Below are 15332 nucleotides of genomic sequence, written 5' to 3'. Positions count from 1 at the left end.
TCTCAACAAAATATTGTTACTCTATTTAGGTTTAAATATTAAAAAATCTTGAAATATTTCACTTTTATGCGAAAAGGATGTTTAATTTTTTTATGATATTAAAAAAATCTCTTATATTTTAATTTATATCCATATAAAGATTTTAATTTTTATCAAAAATAATAATTACGAGAATTAATATTAATTGATATTTTTTATCTTGATGACACATGGCGTATTCATATCGTAATTAATATAAACAATGATATTTTTTATGTTATATGTCGTGTAAAGAGAATAATGTGTTCGAAGATTATTAAATTTTTATTATAATTGAATATGTGTATAAATATAAATTAAAAAAATGTAAAAGAATAAAAACTTTTTTCAGGTAAAGTAAAATAAATTCAAAAACTTTTTTAATATTTAAGTCCTATATTTTAAATCTAAAAAAAAGCAATAAAATATTGGACAAAGTAATTAACCCATTTCATTTACCAAAAAGCGGGTTATCGCCACGTATTAATACAGGAATGAAAATGTTTATAAGGAAACAAAAGCGATGTGGCAGAATCCGAGTGGGAAAATATTGGCCAAAATGACCGAAAATGCCCTTTGACCTCTTCCCTCCTTTATTATTATCCGCTTTAGAACAAACCATCACCTCATTAAATTTTTGGTTCGGTTCACCTCAGTTTTCACGACACCGATCTGGCGCTCTCCACCTTTGTTACGCTTCCGATCGTCGTAGTCCCTAGCCTTCAGGTACTGGTATGAGCTCACTTGTATCTACTATCTAGGATCTATCAGTTTTCTTGTTCGTTATATTCTATCTTTTCAATTTATCTTCGCGCTTTTTTGGGTTTGTATCTGTGCTTTTTTCCCCTTTGGTTTGGGTACATTTTGACAAGGCTGGGGGAGAATGGAGTTGAACCCTTGGCATGGACTCTCCAATGGAGGGTAAAGGTAAAAACTACTAGTTTAGGAATGGATTTCTTTTAGGTTATGTAAGTAAGCCTCATTGCCGGATAGTTTGCTGGGCATGTTGTTTTTGTTATTAGATTGTTGCCCATTTCGTGGGCTTCTTGGTTGCATCAAGTTTTGGCTGTGGGTCTCTTGGGTATGAGAGTTAGAATTTGCTAAAATGAACTTCTATCTATCTTCTTTGGGCGGGTGGGCCTCCGCAGCTTTTTGAGAACTCTAAATCAATCCCATTTGCGAACATAGTAAAGAGTAAGAGATTTTGGAACGTATTAATTGTTTCCCTGATCCAAGTAATTGTCAATACACATATAAAAAAAACCTTGAGAATGCATATAAATATCTTATCAATCTCATATCACAGTTCATAACTCAAACACTTTCTGTATGATAGATGAAAGGAGCTTCAACACATAGGAGCTTTGGGAATATACATAAGGATGTAGAAATGGGGACAAAGGAGTCATATTGGATTTATGGGTATTTTGGTAAATGGAGGTTCTTGATCACTCTGAGAAGATTGCTATCCCTCTGCAAATGTCAAGGAAAGGATGAGGAGTTCAAATTTGTTATCTATTTAATAATAGCTCTGGTGCATCTAGGAGCACATGAGTGATGGAGCCTGTGGAGCACCACTTCAAGAGTTGCTCTTGGTCTGCTTCACATAATTGGCTTTGCTTTTATTGCCTATTATCTTAATGATCTTGAGCAATAGTAAAGAAATTCTGGTGAAAATTGTAATTGCAAATTGTGACTTGTCAAAAAGGATTAATTTTCTTTTCCACTTTTTGTCTGCAGTGAATTGTGCCCACTGCGCATCAACAAATGGCTGGTCGTTCTTCCCGCACCATATATGTTGGTAACCTACCGCTAGATATCAAAGAGTGGGAGATTGAAGATCTATTCTACAAGGTTTATGTCATGCAGACTTTTCTTTATTTTGTATATGTCTAAAGAAGAAGAAAAGAAATGAGAATACTGTATGCTGATTTTGATAATTCTGGTCAGTTGCTTCTTGTTTGATCTTGGCTGCTTGAATTAGTCTTCTGGAGATGGCCTTTGATGCTTTTAATCTTTTTCATGATTTTTAAAGCTTCTAGAAACGTTTTACTAAGACATGTAAGAGTAATTTATGTGAACTGTTATTCACTTCATCATTTATCTTCTCCAAGAATTAAATTTGTTCTGGGAAAGCAAAGCTGTATTTTTCAGTTTTTTGTGCCCATAGATGGGCATAATGTATGATTCCCACACTGAGTTTTGGAATGCTTTCCTTTGTCTCATACCCAGCAGCTACTCTGTCTGCTTTATATTCTTCTTGATTCAGATTGTTCTTCTCAATCCCTCTTGTTCAATCCAACTTGTGCGATTGAAGGACCTTGAATTACTGTTTGCAAAGCTGATTCTTATGCAGCACTTGAAGGGTTCTACTAGTTTCTTTTTTTTTTCCATCTTTCAACTGCTGGCACTTCTAATATGACTTTTATGGCTACAGTATGGACGTGTTTTGGATATTGAATTGAAGCTTCCTCCCCGCCCTCCTGGTTACTGTTTCGTGGAGGTATAAACATTACATGAAGACATACTTTTTGAGCAATTTCTTCGTAGCTTGTTTTACTGCCTATTTCTAAGTTATTCTTATTTGCAGTTTGAGGACCCTTTGGATGCTGAAGACGCAATTAAGGGTCGAGATGGCTATAATTTTGATGGGTGTCGTATCCGGGTAACTGACTTTTAACCAGTGCATTATTAATCTCTAGGTGGTGTCTTATCTTACCCTTGAATCAGGTTGAACTAGCCCACGGTGGTAGAGGGCAATCTTCTCGACGTGGATATGGTGGTAGTGGTGGCAGTGGTGGTAGAGGACGATTTGGTACTTCACATCGGTCTGAGTTTCGAGGTGAAAGTTATGTACACTTTTTGAAATTCAAGTTTCTGTTTCAGTCTTTCTGTTTACTATAATCTTGGTCTGGTTGTATATTTCCTTGTATCATGTTGACGTTTTCATTTACAATTATTTAGTTGTTGTTCGTGGATTGCCTTCTTCAGCTTCATGGCAAGATCTGAAGGTAATGTTTTCCAACTTCTTCTACATTAAGTTTCTTCGCATGTGAATGTGAAAAACTTATAATCAGTGGGTTTATTTCAGGATCACATGCGTAAGGCTGGAGATGTATGCTTTACAGAAGTTTATAGGGATGGTGATGGTATGAGATCTAATTAGGTTTTCTTTTGGGATCTATTTAGGTTCACTCACTATTTTCATGTTACATCTATCATACCTATCTGTTTCATTTGCATTTCATTTTATATTTGTTGGATTTCTCCATTTGTTAAGCTATAGTTCTTCCTCTTGTAGGAGCAATGGGTATTGTGGACTACACCAATTATGATGACATGAAATATGCAGTAAGTTAATTGGAATTATTCTATTGATTTGATTTGTTTGTGGCTTGTGCTTCTTGATTATTTTACTTACCTTGCTCTTGATTTCCTCTTGCACAGATCAGGAAACTTGATGATTCTGAATTTCGAAATCCTTTTGCAAGGGCTTATATCAGAGTAATCCTTTTTCCTTTTTTGGGTTTGGAAAAGTTATGTGGTTTATGGGCTTTCTTAAACATTTTCTGTCCATGTTTTAAGGTTTTGACTGATGAAGGAAATATGTGATGTCTCTCTTCTGAAGTTGTCTTGTATACAAGTTACTGTGGCCATATTATAGTGGTTTCACTTGAAAATGTAATGGTTTTTTGGAGGTGGGGTGTCTGTTGTTGGTGGTGCTACATGAATAAATTTGTCTTTGATAAAAAAGAAAGCCCTTTCTTCATTGAGGTTGAGGGCATTTCATTAATCCTTTTTCTTTTCTCTTTAATAATTACATTGTGTTGCAATCATAATTTCAGGTGAAATGCTATGAGGGTAGTCCGCGTGGGGGTCGAAGCCGAAGTAGAAGTCGAAGTGGGAGTCCAAGAAGCAATAGGAGGTTCGGTGGTTGTGTTTCTCTTTGCTCTCTCTCATATACACACATGCTGAGATAGATAGACAAACAAAAAACACCCACACACTCATTCTCTCACATGTGCACAGCCACAACCTTCATGCTTTTGGCTATCTTCTTTGTCATGGTTAGACTGATTCTTTATCTTTACCAGGTCTGTATCAAAATCGAGGTCACCCTCACCTGCCAGATTATCCAGGTATGTACATATGAAGTTCGGTATATATATTCTTTTAGTTAACCAGTCCTTTTCCTCTCCTTGGTGCTTATTTTTGTTTTTTGTATTTTTTGCTTATCCATATGCAGATCAAGGTCAAGGTCAAGGTCAAGGTCGAACTGACTGCAGGTAAGTTCTTGGTACTACTACTTTTGCAAGTGACCACCGGTAAAATGACTTGAAATCAAAGTAAAACCAACCTGAGGATACCGGTTTGTTTAATCTTCAGTTTGCTTTGATGATGCATGTTCAGAAGAAAATTGGATACACGATCTTTGTCAGTAGGAAAATACCATGATGAAATTCTTGTTTTAGCGGTTTTCTTATTCGGGTTTTATTGCTATGACAGTAATGTTTGCACAGCGGTCAACGTCAGCTGAAGTGCCTTCTGACTCAGGATTAGATACTTCGAAGCATTTATGAATGTTTTGGTGCATATGGTAGTGAAGATTAGCTCAATATCTTTCTTGTGTATGCTGTAGTACCAGCTTATTCGATTCATTACTGCTTTCGGTAGTGCTGCTTGCTTGTAATGTTGCATAAAGGACCTACCCTTTTTGTACCTTTTCTCGCATTGAAGTATGCTCGAACGATCAAAAGATGTGCTATTGAGCTCTTATTATCTTTATTTGCAGTAATCTATATAAATATTAGATATATGTACCAAGCGTTCCAAATTATAGATAATTTTTTTTTGAATTTCTTTAATATTTTAGTATATATTTTTGATATTCAACAAAATTCTTGACTTTTTGTCACAGATATTTCAAAATATTCGTAAATATTTATGAATAATGATTTATATGGATAAAAAATGTATATTTATATCGAATTTGATGAATATTGAATATTTTTAAAATAAAATATTTATATCGAAATCTATGAATACTGAATATATTGAATACATAAAATAAAATATTTTATCATATGAATAAAAAATGAATGTTTATATCATATCTAACCTCGGGAATACCGAATTTATCCATGGTCTGAACAAGGAAGCTGGTAGTTAAGGTTTTGGGTCCCGCCAAAATTATTTGTTTCAGGAAGCAGTGTGACCTGGCACGACAAAACACTCTCCGATGGCATGGGATGTCTAATCTTTCGGGCGGAATCTGGTTAGTAACGTTTCTGTTGGATTCTCCTACCGGCAAACTCCATTGATTCTCCCCTGGATGGTTTCTGGATAATCACTTGATTAACGTATATCGCCAGCTGTTCGGTTAAATTCGTCACTGACATAGAACTGAAATTTGAAAGCTCTGCACAGCAAATCAAGCTTGAGGAGAGTTGAGGTGGCGATGAGCATAAGATGGCCAAGAGTTTTAACTCCGACACATCTCGCTCAAATTATAAGAACCCAAAAGAACCCGTTAACAGCTCTTCAAATCTTCAATCAAGCCCAACAAAAGTACCCCAATTACCGCCACAACGGTCCCGTTTACACCACCATGATTGACATTCTGGGAAACTCCGGTCGACTCTCCGAGATGACACAAGTGATTGATCAAATGAAAGAAGATTCTTGTGAGTGCAAAGATTCAACTTTTGCTGGAGTTATCAGAACTTTTGCGAGTGCTGGAATGGTAAATGAGGCTGTAGATCTTTTTAACAGCATTCCTCAATTCAATTGTATCAATTTTACTCAATCTTTTACTACCCTTTTGGGAATCATGGTGAAAGAGTCTGATTTCAAAGCGGCTTATCAGCTTTTTTTGGAGAATTCTTGGAGGCTGGAAGTGAAATCCAGGGTGAAATCTTTGAATTTGTTGATGGAAGGGCTTTGTCAGTTTAAAAAATCTGATCTTGCTTTGAATATTTTTCAAGAAATGGATTTTCAAGGTTGTTATCCGGATAGGGAAAGTTATAGGATTTTAATGAAGGGTTTATCTGATGATGGGAGGTTAAATGAAGCTACCCACTTGCTATATTCAATGTTTTGGAGGATTTCCCAAAAGGGTAGTGGTGAAGATATAGTGATTTATAGGATTTTATTGTATGCTTTGTGTGATAATGGCAAGGTTGAGGAAGCTCTGGAACTTCTTGGTAAGATTTTGAGGAAGGGTTTGAAGGCTCCTAAGAGCCGTCGACACCAGATTGATTTAAGTAGATGTGCGAATGGGGAAGATTCAGAAGCTACCAAACGTTTGATTACTGAAGCTTTGATAAGAGGAGGAGTTCCTAATATGGGTAGTTATAGTGCAATGGCTATTGATCTTTACAATGAAGGTAGAGTTGATGAGGCTGAGACAGTGCTTGATGAAATGCGTAAGAAAGGGTTTTGGCCATCATTGTTGATGTATGAGGCAAAGGCAGAAGCTTTGAGTAAGAAAGGGGGAGTTAGTGAAGCAGTCAAGGTAATTGAAGAGGATATAAAAGAGGGAACTTGTGTTCCAAGTGTTAGGTTGTACAATATTGTCTTGAAATGCCTCTGTGATGCAGGGGATTCAGCATTGGCTGTTGGGTACTTGAAGAAGATGGCCAAGCAGGTTGGTTGTGCAGCTGACAAGCAAACTTACAGCATTCTAGTTGATGGGTTGTGTAAAGATGGTAAATTTGTTGAAGCAAGTCGGGTGTTGGAGGAGATGGTGATCAAATCACATTGGCCTGGTGCAGAAACTTACAATATTCTTGTAAGGGGGCTTTGTTCAGTAGGTAGGCAATATGAAGCTGTGATGTGGTTGGAAGAGATGGTTAGTCAGGGCATGGTGCCACATTTTTCTCTATGGAACTCATTGGTTGCATCTGTTTGTTGTAAAAGGAGTGACATCGATGCTTGCTTTGAGGGCATTTTGACCCAGTAATTACAATTTGTATGGAACAATGAATTTGGGCAAAAAGTTCAGCAACAACTTGGCTTTGTGTGGAAATAAATTCGTCAGGAATTATTGTCTCTGTCTCTTCTCTCTCTGATCAACCGAATGCTCATTCATTTCAAAAGGAACAAAAAGCAAAGCAAATAAGACAACATTAGGGTATTAAAAATGGCATTATCTTCTCGAAATTCATCACTGTGCTTTGCATGAGACCATCATGCTTGGGCATGGCATCATATCTGAACCGACAGTAGCAACATGTGAATATATTTGGAGTTTCACCCGTGACTAATGACAACACTTTTTCACTTTCAACTTCAAGAACCGTACAGTTTACAAAGAAATTTCACTTGTAACTGGTAAAGCACTAGCTTCATGTTCAACCAATCTACGCACATTAATGCATCTTATTGCTAAGTAATTAACCAATTGCATGATATCAGATAAATTATCTGTAGTCTAATAATTCAATTGAAAGCTGAACAAACACTCCTGATTTCACCATTGGACCCTGTTTTGACATCAATCTGGCCCATCTTCACTATGGATTCAACAAAATCTGCTTCGAAAGATGTTCCCAAGATTGGATTCAAATAGGAGTCAACTACAATCCTAGTCGTTTCGTCGTCGTATAGCTTGGCATCAGATTCCAGCACTGCAAAGCCATTCCTGATGTTCTCCAGAATATGTTTGTCAAATGTTTGCTCACTTCCCCGATCAATTGGTAGTCTTACATTCACGTCTCCATTCTGGGGGCATATCGATTGCAGCTCCAGTAAAAAGTCAGGGTTGATTGAAGGATCTGACCCTCTAGCAGGGGAGAAATTGTAAAGCCGGTCGGTCATGAAAAAACATGCTGTGGTTCCGATTGTATGTGCAGCTGCATTTACATTGGAATAGTAAAAAGAGTAGACTTAGCATTAGATGCTCGCAAGTGGAGGACCATCATTCAAAATTGTAGATTATTTAATTTTGGCACATTCAACAAAGTGCCGAACGTAACTGAAGCCTATCATAAGCTAGTAAGACTTTATGGTTCAGGAATCTGTCTTAAAGAAGCTTGAAACGGCAGCTTATCTGCTTAGTTTGCAGGACCTTGGCAGCTTTTCTCTTGTATTAATGCTAATCAGTTTCATCCGTATTTATGTGTTATCACGAATTTTCACGTACAAACCATTTACCAAGTCATATCACTTGAAGTCCTACCAACCTTGGTATCACCAAACATGCATGAGAGAGAGAGAGAGAGAGAGAGTGAGGTGATTTACCACTGAGAAGTACAAGGTCTTTCTCTGAAAGTCCTTTCTGAAGAAACGTATCCTTGAGTTGCCGGATTGAATTGCTAACATCTGGCATGTTATCCGCCAGAGAAACATCCGAAACCGTTCCATCTCTACGGCCTGTTGGAACCTCATAGGATGGTCCATTTGCCTATATCCTCATCATAAACATAGAAACAATAACTAAACATGAGAGGAAAGGATCAAAATCAGAAAGAAAAAGAAAGGATGCGTCTGTATATATATATCAATGAAGCAAACCAAGTATGTATATACCAAAGCTATAGCATCTCGAGCTGCTAAGGCGACTATATCTGCACAAGAAACCACTCCTGGACACGTAGCTTCAAGCTGAGCTTTGGCTTGATCTATCACTTCGAAGCCTCCAACTCCCTGGTGACCAAATGCATGTCTCTCAGCATTTGGACCATTGTCTATCAGAATTGAGCCATCACAGCCCTGATGATAATATACATATATAGTTCCATTCAGAATCAGCAACCTTGGAATCATTTCATAATTTTAACATTGAAATGAATAAACAACATAGAGAGAGAGAGAGAGAGAGAGAGAGAGAGAGAGAATAGAACGTAACCTTAAACAAAGCAGTCATGGAAGTGGAGCCTGAGCAAGACTGGAGGAATGTTGGAGTTAGACTGAGCAGCATTCCGAACAACCCCAGAGACAATGGACTCAGCATCTGGGCATGTGTTTGAATAGAAACCCACTGTGAGTTGGCCTTGAGAAATCCCAATGAAAGATGCAAACAGTAGTAGAAGGAAAACGAGAGCCATTATTTTCATGTTCATAATAACAACAATAAAACAATGTTCTCGAGAAGAAGAAGAAGAAGAGAAAATACAGTGGCTCTGAACAAGAAGGAAGAGGAATTTAAGTAAGCGGCGGAATTGGTCAGCAGTTCTTAAGCTGTTGACAGCTTCTCGGATAAGAAGCCAATGTGTCAACTGTCAGCCCAAAAATTGCATGTGGTTTGTCATTTCTCTACTTAATTTACACTACTACTACTAGTACTTTTGCCTCTCTCTTTGTTTTTGGTAATTTTTTTTAATTTTAACCTTGAAGATCTCAAAATATATTTTACATGATTAATTTTTTAAAAAATTTTTACAACAAAAGTCAAACTTATATTAATATAGAATTACATTTTTATAGTTTAATTTTTTTTTTCACTTTCAATTTTCATCTGTACAAATATGTTATAGATACTACATGTGCTTGCCTTAATTAGCTTAATTTTTTAGTTAAAGTTTTAGGGGTTAGATATTGTTATGTGTATCAACTCCATTCGTAAGTCTTTTATTTTGTTGATTCACATTACGTGATAGATCTGTTATCTTTACGCTTGAAAAAGGATATTAAAATGATCATGAAAAATATCACGGAGATTAAATATAATAAAGAACTTTTTATCTATTGTCAATTGGATTTAGATATCCATTTTAAAAATTTGACACATATTTTATTGTCCAATTATCGTTATTTTTATAATTGATAATGTGACAACCAAATTTTCATAGAAATGAGCTTAAATTACCTACAAAATAAAGCACAAACATGTAGACATATACAGTCGAGAAAAATAACACAATTATAATATATATATATATATTGGAATGAAAATAATTATGTCTCGGGTCATAGTCAAATAAGTTTTAAAATTAAGTGCTAATATCTTCCACAACCACTCAGTATAAATGCGTCCACCACCCCTCTAATTTCCACTTCGGGCCCAATACTTTAAGCCTTCTTTGCTTTTTGCAATGAGTACCTTAAAACCCAAGTCACTCAAATCAAAATCATGCTTGGTTTAATTTGGAACACTCTACTTTTTTTGGTGGGAGAGAGGGGAGTAATTTACCCTTTGATTCATATTTTTTTAATTTATAATAAAAAGGATTCGAACCTGATTTTTTAAATAAAAAATACAAATAATTATTAATATTTTTCACTCACATTTTAAATTTAAAAATTTTCAAACTGTTGTGAACAACAATAGAAGGAAATTAAAGATTTTATTATATTGAAAGATGGATTTTCCAAAACATACAACACACTTAGGGACCCTATGGCACATGCGATTGTAAATTGTTATGATCAAATATAAAATATCAAACAACTAGGTCTATCTCTAACAATGAGGTGGAGGCATTATCAAACAATTAGGTCTATCTCTAACAATGAGGTGGAGGCATTATCAAACAATTAAAGCCTTTATAGCGACATACACATAGATGAATCCCTTTTGTTCATAAATCAGACAGATCAGTTGAGCATGTTGCAGGACAAGCTATTAATTGGTTTTTCTCGAGGGACCTTTGCTTTGTTTCAACTACACAAATGATTGATCAGCCGTCGGCTGCCCCCATTGTCGCTGAAGCTCCTCGATCATGTTCCTGATGAGCAAAGTACAGTGGAACTAAGAACCATGGAAATCAATTTCATATAATCACAACAAGATTGACTGTGAGGAATTCAAAAGGGAAGAGAAATCAATCCTCAGTACCTTTGTTGGAGAATTTTTATTTTATATGCCATCATCAACACCATCACTGCATGCATTTGCCCTGGATACAAAGTTTTATAGAATAGAGACAACACAAAATTGAAAAAAATTAAGGTTATATTTCAATTGTTATGTTTTTTTATTGTATAATATGCATGAGAAAATCAACGTCGGGCAAAATTTTGAACTTTAAATCTTAAATTTTTTAATAAAGATAAATAACACAATTGTTAAATTAAGTAAAAAATATTGTGTAATATATTTTCTATTTAAAGAAATAAACAGGCGACAAAAACATATATATTCTTCTAAAGAAGAAAAATCCAAGACATATAGTTTCTTTCTTTTAGCTAGTTGCCTCCATTTGAACTAATAAGTCCTAAATTTTATGGAGAATAGCATGCAGCAGCTTCAAAAACTCATCAATTTTAGCTTATATTTCTTGAGAGAAGTCATAATGGAAGTTGGTCAAAACAGTGAACATGATTATAAAAAGGGTTGCTACTCACAGAGATGGAGAAGCTATTTGTACATCATTCAAGGCAGAAGGCTTGCCACATGTGCTAGAAGAGGATGGCTCAATTTCCTGCTCTTGACAATCAGTAGCAGGAAATTTGAGAAGAATGCTTCCCAGACCAATTTCAGTAGAAGGAATTTGCAGCTTGTTGATGTCATCATTATAAATGAGCACATCCTCCTGGCCTTCAGATGCAATGAAAGGACCTTCGTCCCTTAGAATGTTGTGAAGGTCCATTTGAAGTTTTTTGATTGATGTAACCCTACTGTACAGCACTGGTGACCTGCTTCTTGAAGGAACTTGAGAACCCCATAAACTTTCCCAATTCTCAACTGCAAACAACATATTGTATATGTTTAATTAGTTGAAACTGATATGTTACATGGATTCAGATAAGGTGTCCGACATGGATACGTTATGTTTATGAAAATTGTTTATATTAACTTTAAAGCAGAACACGGATACGAGTTTATTATAGGTAAGTGAAGAGTCCTTGTAAATATAAGTTGAAGTTGAAGATAAAGAAAATGTGAATCATTAACCTGGAATCTCAGCTCCATTCTGTTGGTTCATATTGAGAAGATTCTGATCATGTGATGTTGAAGACTCTGAACTTGCATAACGTTGCAGGTTAGATGCATAGCCGGCACTGCTTGCCACAATAGTATTCTGTTGAGTAACCATTGCCTTTGGTACAGCTCTTCGTCTCTTCTTCTTTCTGAGAACAATAATACTCTTGGGAGTATAGTTTTCAAGGGGTTTTCCTAGCCTGTACCTTGATCCACATGCATTGCATAATACAGGCTTCTCAGGTGGTCCATTTCGCCAAAGTGGTGTGCCTGAATTCCAGTTATCAGCAAGCAAAAGATGTGGAAAATGATCAAAACCAATTAATCAAGTTATGTCTATTTTCTTTTAGTTTATCAACAAAAGTTTATATGCATTTCACCCACCTATATAGATCTATCTCTTCATGCCATGCAAGATTGATAGTGGTTGTTTGTGCCCAAACAAGTACTTAACTCGTTAAAAAAAACGAAGAAAGTCACCTATAGTGTTCAATCAAGTGAGAAGGTGTGTGAAAATTTGCATAAAAATTTTACATAAAAGCGAGATTTGATTTTTAATTCTTCATATCTTCATCTTTCTCTTTGGTTTTATTTATGACATTCTGACACGTATATATATGTAATATATACATACTCGTTGTTTATTTTAACAACAGATATAATAATAATAATAATTTTGATGAAAAATTAAAGTTACATAAGTATTACCATAAACAGTATACTAATACATACATTGTAAATAATTTAAATTTACGCGCGCAAAAGAGTTTAAAAATAACTAAAATTTTTCGATTTTTTCCCATCATTTCATATATGATTGACAGAAATTCTATGGTTTTGGCACAAAATATAGGGATAACCAATTCAATTTTCCCACTATACCATGTGCCAAAGAACTGTTAATCAGTCATCAATCTTGTATATCTTGACCAGGCAGGACTATATTTGAATATTCTTATCTGTGATGATGGGAAGGGATTAAGCCTTTGTGTGAATATACACCGAAAATCATAGAAAGGAGTTTGGTTCTCATTAATGGCCACAACAACATAGATGTGATAGGAACAAAGTGAAAAAAAGAGGAGAAACTCACTCTCAGTCCCACAGTGGAAACAAGGTCCATGTTTTTTCATTTACCTGTGAAGTCAATCATCCAAAGGAAAAAACAATGAAAAGATTACAAATCCTATGTACACACACACACACACACACACCAAATGAACACTTTGGTAAGCTGTAAATAGAGAAAAGATGGGTAAAGCAAGAACTTGGAAAGAGAGAGAGGAAAAAAATCCATTTAAGCATAGAAAGAGACTTACTTGGAAATGATCTTATTTCAAAATATTCTCAAATAATTTTCTGATTTTTCTTATCTTTTTCTGTAATTTATATTTCCATCTCTCCAAAACTTAACACTACCATTCTTCTTCCCTTTCTCTTTCACTTAGCAAAAGTGGTAGAATCCAAATAAATGCAATCTCCTGTGGGTTCCACTAATTATGTCTAGAATGTGTAATTTTCCTTTCTTTTTTTTCTTTTTTGTGTGTGTGCACAGAAAATTTACCAATTAGGTTTAATCTCCATTAATTGCTTTATATATTTGTGGTAAATGCCACAATTTCACCTCATTTATGAGACACCCCCTTGCTTCTTTTGAAGAGAAGGAGAAGAAGAAGAGAAGTTTAACCTATTTGGGGCCTTGGGTTTAGGCTTATAAAGCATCTGTCAATGGGTGTAGGAGAAATTTTGGTTATGGTTTGAAGGAAAATCTAGCAAGTGACAAAAGTTGTTAGAGAAAGAAATTTATTTTTCCAACTAAGAAAATGCTGATACCACCAACCAGAGATGTGTTGGCCAGGCACAAAGTGGAGAAGATGTTGAAATAAATGCATCCTTATCTCATTTTGTCTTTGGGAAAAATTGTCTTGTCACATATCATCCTCTATACTAATCATTCAAATTCTTTTCTTCCTCATTAATTTGGACAATAATTTTTCCAATTATAAAAATTAATTAGTTTTTTTTTATATAAAAGGGATATATTAAATAACCAATTATATCATTCTAGGTCATAAAATGCTTAACGTGTTTGTCAAAAGACAAGAATTAACATAAAATGATAAAAAATAAAAAAGATGTAAATCAAGCTGTAAGCTTTCATGGTGCGTGACCATCTGATTAGTACACTAATTAGTTTCACGATACACGTGAGTTAAAAAGCAAGTAGTTATGGTTAATTATATATGAAAATCCATGATTCATATATGTTAGATTTCTGCCAGAAAATTCTTGAGAAGCAGGTAGCCAAGGTTAGTTTCGTATGCAATTTGATAGGGATAACTGCCTCTTCTTAATACCAAATTAAACATTGAATGCATGGCAGCTGGCAAGTTGAAGAATAGACACTTGTTTTTTCACCCCTAATCATTAATTCTAATTAATTAAGTACCAACAAATTTATTCTACTAATTAAATTCCTTTCCAAATTGAGTCTGGCCATTTAATTATACAAGAATCATTTCGCAGCTCATACATTTATGTTGTGAGTCACTATCATTATTATCTTGCAAAAGAAAAAAAAAGAATTAATACCAAAAATATAAGAGCCTTACCATTTTTGACGATATACGTGGTTGCTTAGCCACAAAGTATCACTTCATAAAATTATAAAATAAAAATTCAAAATTAAGTTTTATAAAATAAATATTTTTAAAATTATACATATTTATTTTTTTAAGATTCTCAAAATTTTATTTTATTTATTAACGATATGATAATATTTGATTTGCTGATAGTGTATAAAATTCATATACTGACAATATATCAAATATAAATCCGTATGCTTTGAACTATATATGAATACATGCATATTCGTCATTGATAATTAGTTTCGAGTTTTGGATTTCAAGCCATGATCAAATTCAACCTAAAACTATAGATTTAGTGTGTTTTACTTTATTTTGATTTGAGAGTTGCAAGAGAATTATAAAATTGGTATGATTTAGTTAAAATTGATACACTGACAGTAACTCAAATACAAATTCGTGTGTTTTGAACTATATATGAATACATGTATACTTGTCGTTAATAATTAGTTTCGGTTTCGAGCTATGATCAAAATCTAGCCTAAAACTATAGATTTAGTATTTATTTTGTTTTGAGGGTTTTAAAAGAATTATAAAACTAGTACGACTTAGTTACAAGTTATATACTGATAATGTATCAAATATAAATTTGTATATTGTGACTTACACATGAATGATCAAAATCCAACCTAAAACTATATTTCTACTTTATTTTGTTTTGAGGATTGCAAAAGAATTATAAAATTGGTATGACTTAGTTAAAATTTATATATTGATAATATATCAAATATAAATTCGTATGTTTTGAATTATATATGAATGCATGTATATTTGTTGTTGATAATTAGTTTCGGATTTCGAGCCAT

General features: G+C 34.4%; 4 protein-coding genes across 10 annotated transcripts; 2 read left to right on the top strand and 2 right to left on the bottom strand.

The window, feature by feature from the left end:
- Window positions 590-4834, top strand: LOC18607363 (serine/arginine-rich splicing factor SR34A). 7 transcript variants are annotated; one of them, XM_018116587.1, is made up of 14 exons: window positions 633-744; window positions 1355-1613; window positions 1759-1872; window positions 2456-2521; window positions 2609-2683; window positions 2749-2860; window positions 2983-3029; window positions 3110-3167; window positions 3320-3369; window positions 3466-3522; window positions 3864-3943; window positions 4113-4157; window positions 4265-4304; window positions 4525-4834. In XM_018116587.1, the coding sequence occupies exons 3-13, from the start codon at window positions 1786-1788 to the stop codon at window positions 4296-4298; spliced, it is 711 nt and encodes a 236-aa protein (XP_017972076.1). In that variant the 5' UTR covers window positions 633-744; window positions 1355-1613; window positions 1759-1785; the 3' UTR covers window positions 4299-4304; window positions 4525-4834. The 7 variants fall into 7 exon arrangements, with proteins under 7 accessions (XP_017972079.1, XP_007041549.2, XP_017972078.1 ...); XM_018116588.1 differs by having other exon boundaries at window positions 633-750; XM_018116590.1 differs by lacking the exon at window positions 1355-1613 and having other exon boundaries at window positions 590-744; window positions 3010-3029; window positions 4271-4304.
- On the top strand, window positions 5132-7068 carry LOC18607362 (pentatricopeptide repeat-containing protein At1g05600). The gene has a single exon (XM_007041480.2). The coding sequence runs from the start codon at window positions 5477-5479 to the stop codon at window positions 6977-6979; it is 1503 nt and encodes a 500-aa protein (XP_007041542.1). The 5' UTR covers window positions 5132-5476; the 3' UTR covers window positions 6980-7068.
- On the bottom strand, window positions 7232-9194 carry LOC18607361 (peroxidase 43). The gene is made up of 4 exons (XM_018116356.1): window positions 8867-9194; window positions 8548-8730; window positions 8260-8422; window positions 7232-7871 (listed from the first exon to the last, which is right to left on the bottom strand). Exons 1-4 carry the CDS (start codon window positions 8969-8971, stop codon window positions 7459-7461), a joined length of 864 nt encoding a protein of 287 aa, XP_017971845.1. The 5' UTR covers window positions 8972-9194; the 3' UTR covers window positions 7232-7458.
- On the bottom strand, window positions 10327-12173 carry LOC18607360 (GATA transcription factor 26). The gene is made up of 3 exons (XM_018115141.1): window positions 11855-12173; window positions 11305-11644; window positions 10327-10856 (listed from the first exon to the last, which is right to left on the bottom strand). The coding sequence occupies exons 1-3, from the start codon at window positions 11994-11996 to the stop codon at window positions 10817-10819; spliced, it is 522 nt and encodes a 173-aa protein (XP_017970630.1). The 5' UTR covers window positions 11997-12173; the 3' UTR covers window positions 10327-10816.

This window comes from Theobroma cacao, chromosome 2 (assembly GCF_000208745.1).
Source record: "Theobroma cacao cultivar B97-61/B2 chromosome 2, Criollo_cocoa_genome_V2, whole genome shotgun sequence".
Classification (NCBI taxonomy): Eukaryota; Viridiplantae; Streptophyta; class Magnoliopsida; order Malvales; family Malvaceae; genus Theobroma; species Theobroma cacao.
Note: the sequence above shows the minus strand (reverse complement) of the source record. Positions and strands in the feature narration are given on the sequence as shown.

Excerpts from the sequence above, each read along its gene's own strand:
- LOC18607363 (XM_007041484.2), top strand. The coding sequence starts at position 1,786 with ATGGCTGGTCGTTCTTCCCGCACCATATATGTTGGTAACCTACCGCTA. Across the intron at positions 1,873-2,455 it reads TTGAAGATCTATTCTACAAG|TATGGACGTGTTTTGGATAT; the intron begins GTTTATGTCATG and ends TTATGGCTACAG. Across the intron at positions 2,684-2,748 it reads TTGATGGGTGTCGTATCCGG|GTTGAACTAGCCCACGGTGG; the intron begins GTAACTGACTTT and ends CCCTTGAATCAG.
- LOC18607362 (XM_007041480.2), top strand. The coding sequence starts at position 5,477 with ATGAGCATAAGATGGCCAAGAGTTTTAACTCCGACACATCTCGCTCAA.
- LOC18607361 (XM_018116356.1), bottom strand. The coding sequence starts at position 8,971 with ATGCTGAGTCCATTGTCTCTGGGGTTGTTCGGAATGCTGCTCAGTCTA. Across the intron at positions 8,731-8,866 it reads CCATGACTGCTTTGTTTAAG|GGCTGTGATGGCTCAATTCT; the intron begins GTTACGTTCTAT and ends TATTATCATCAG. Across the intron at positions 7,872-8,259 it reads AGACCTTGTACTTCTCAGTG|CTGCACATACAATCGGAACC; the intron begins GTAAATCACCTC and ends ATGTAAATGCAG.
- LOC18607360 (XM_018115141.1), bottom strand. The coding sequence starts at position 11,996 with ATGGTTACTCAACAGAATACTATTGTGGCAAGCAGTGCCGGCTATGCA. Across the intron at positions 11,645-11,854 it reads GAATGGAGCTGAGATTCCAG|TTGAGAATTGGGAAAGTTTA; the intron begins GTTAATGATTCA and ends TGTTGTTTGCAG. Across the intron at positions 10,857-11,304 it reads CAAATAGCTTCTCCATCTCT|GGCAAATGCATGCAGTGATG; the intron begins GTGAGTAGCAAC and ends CTTTGTATCCAG.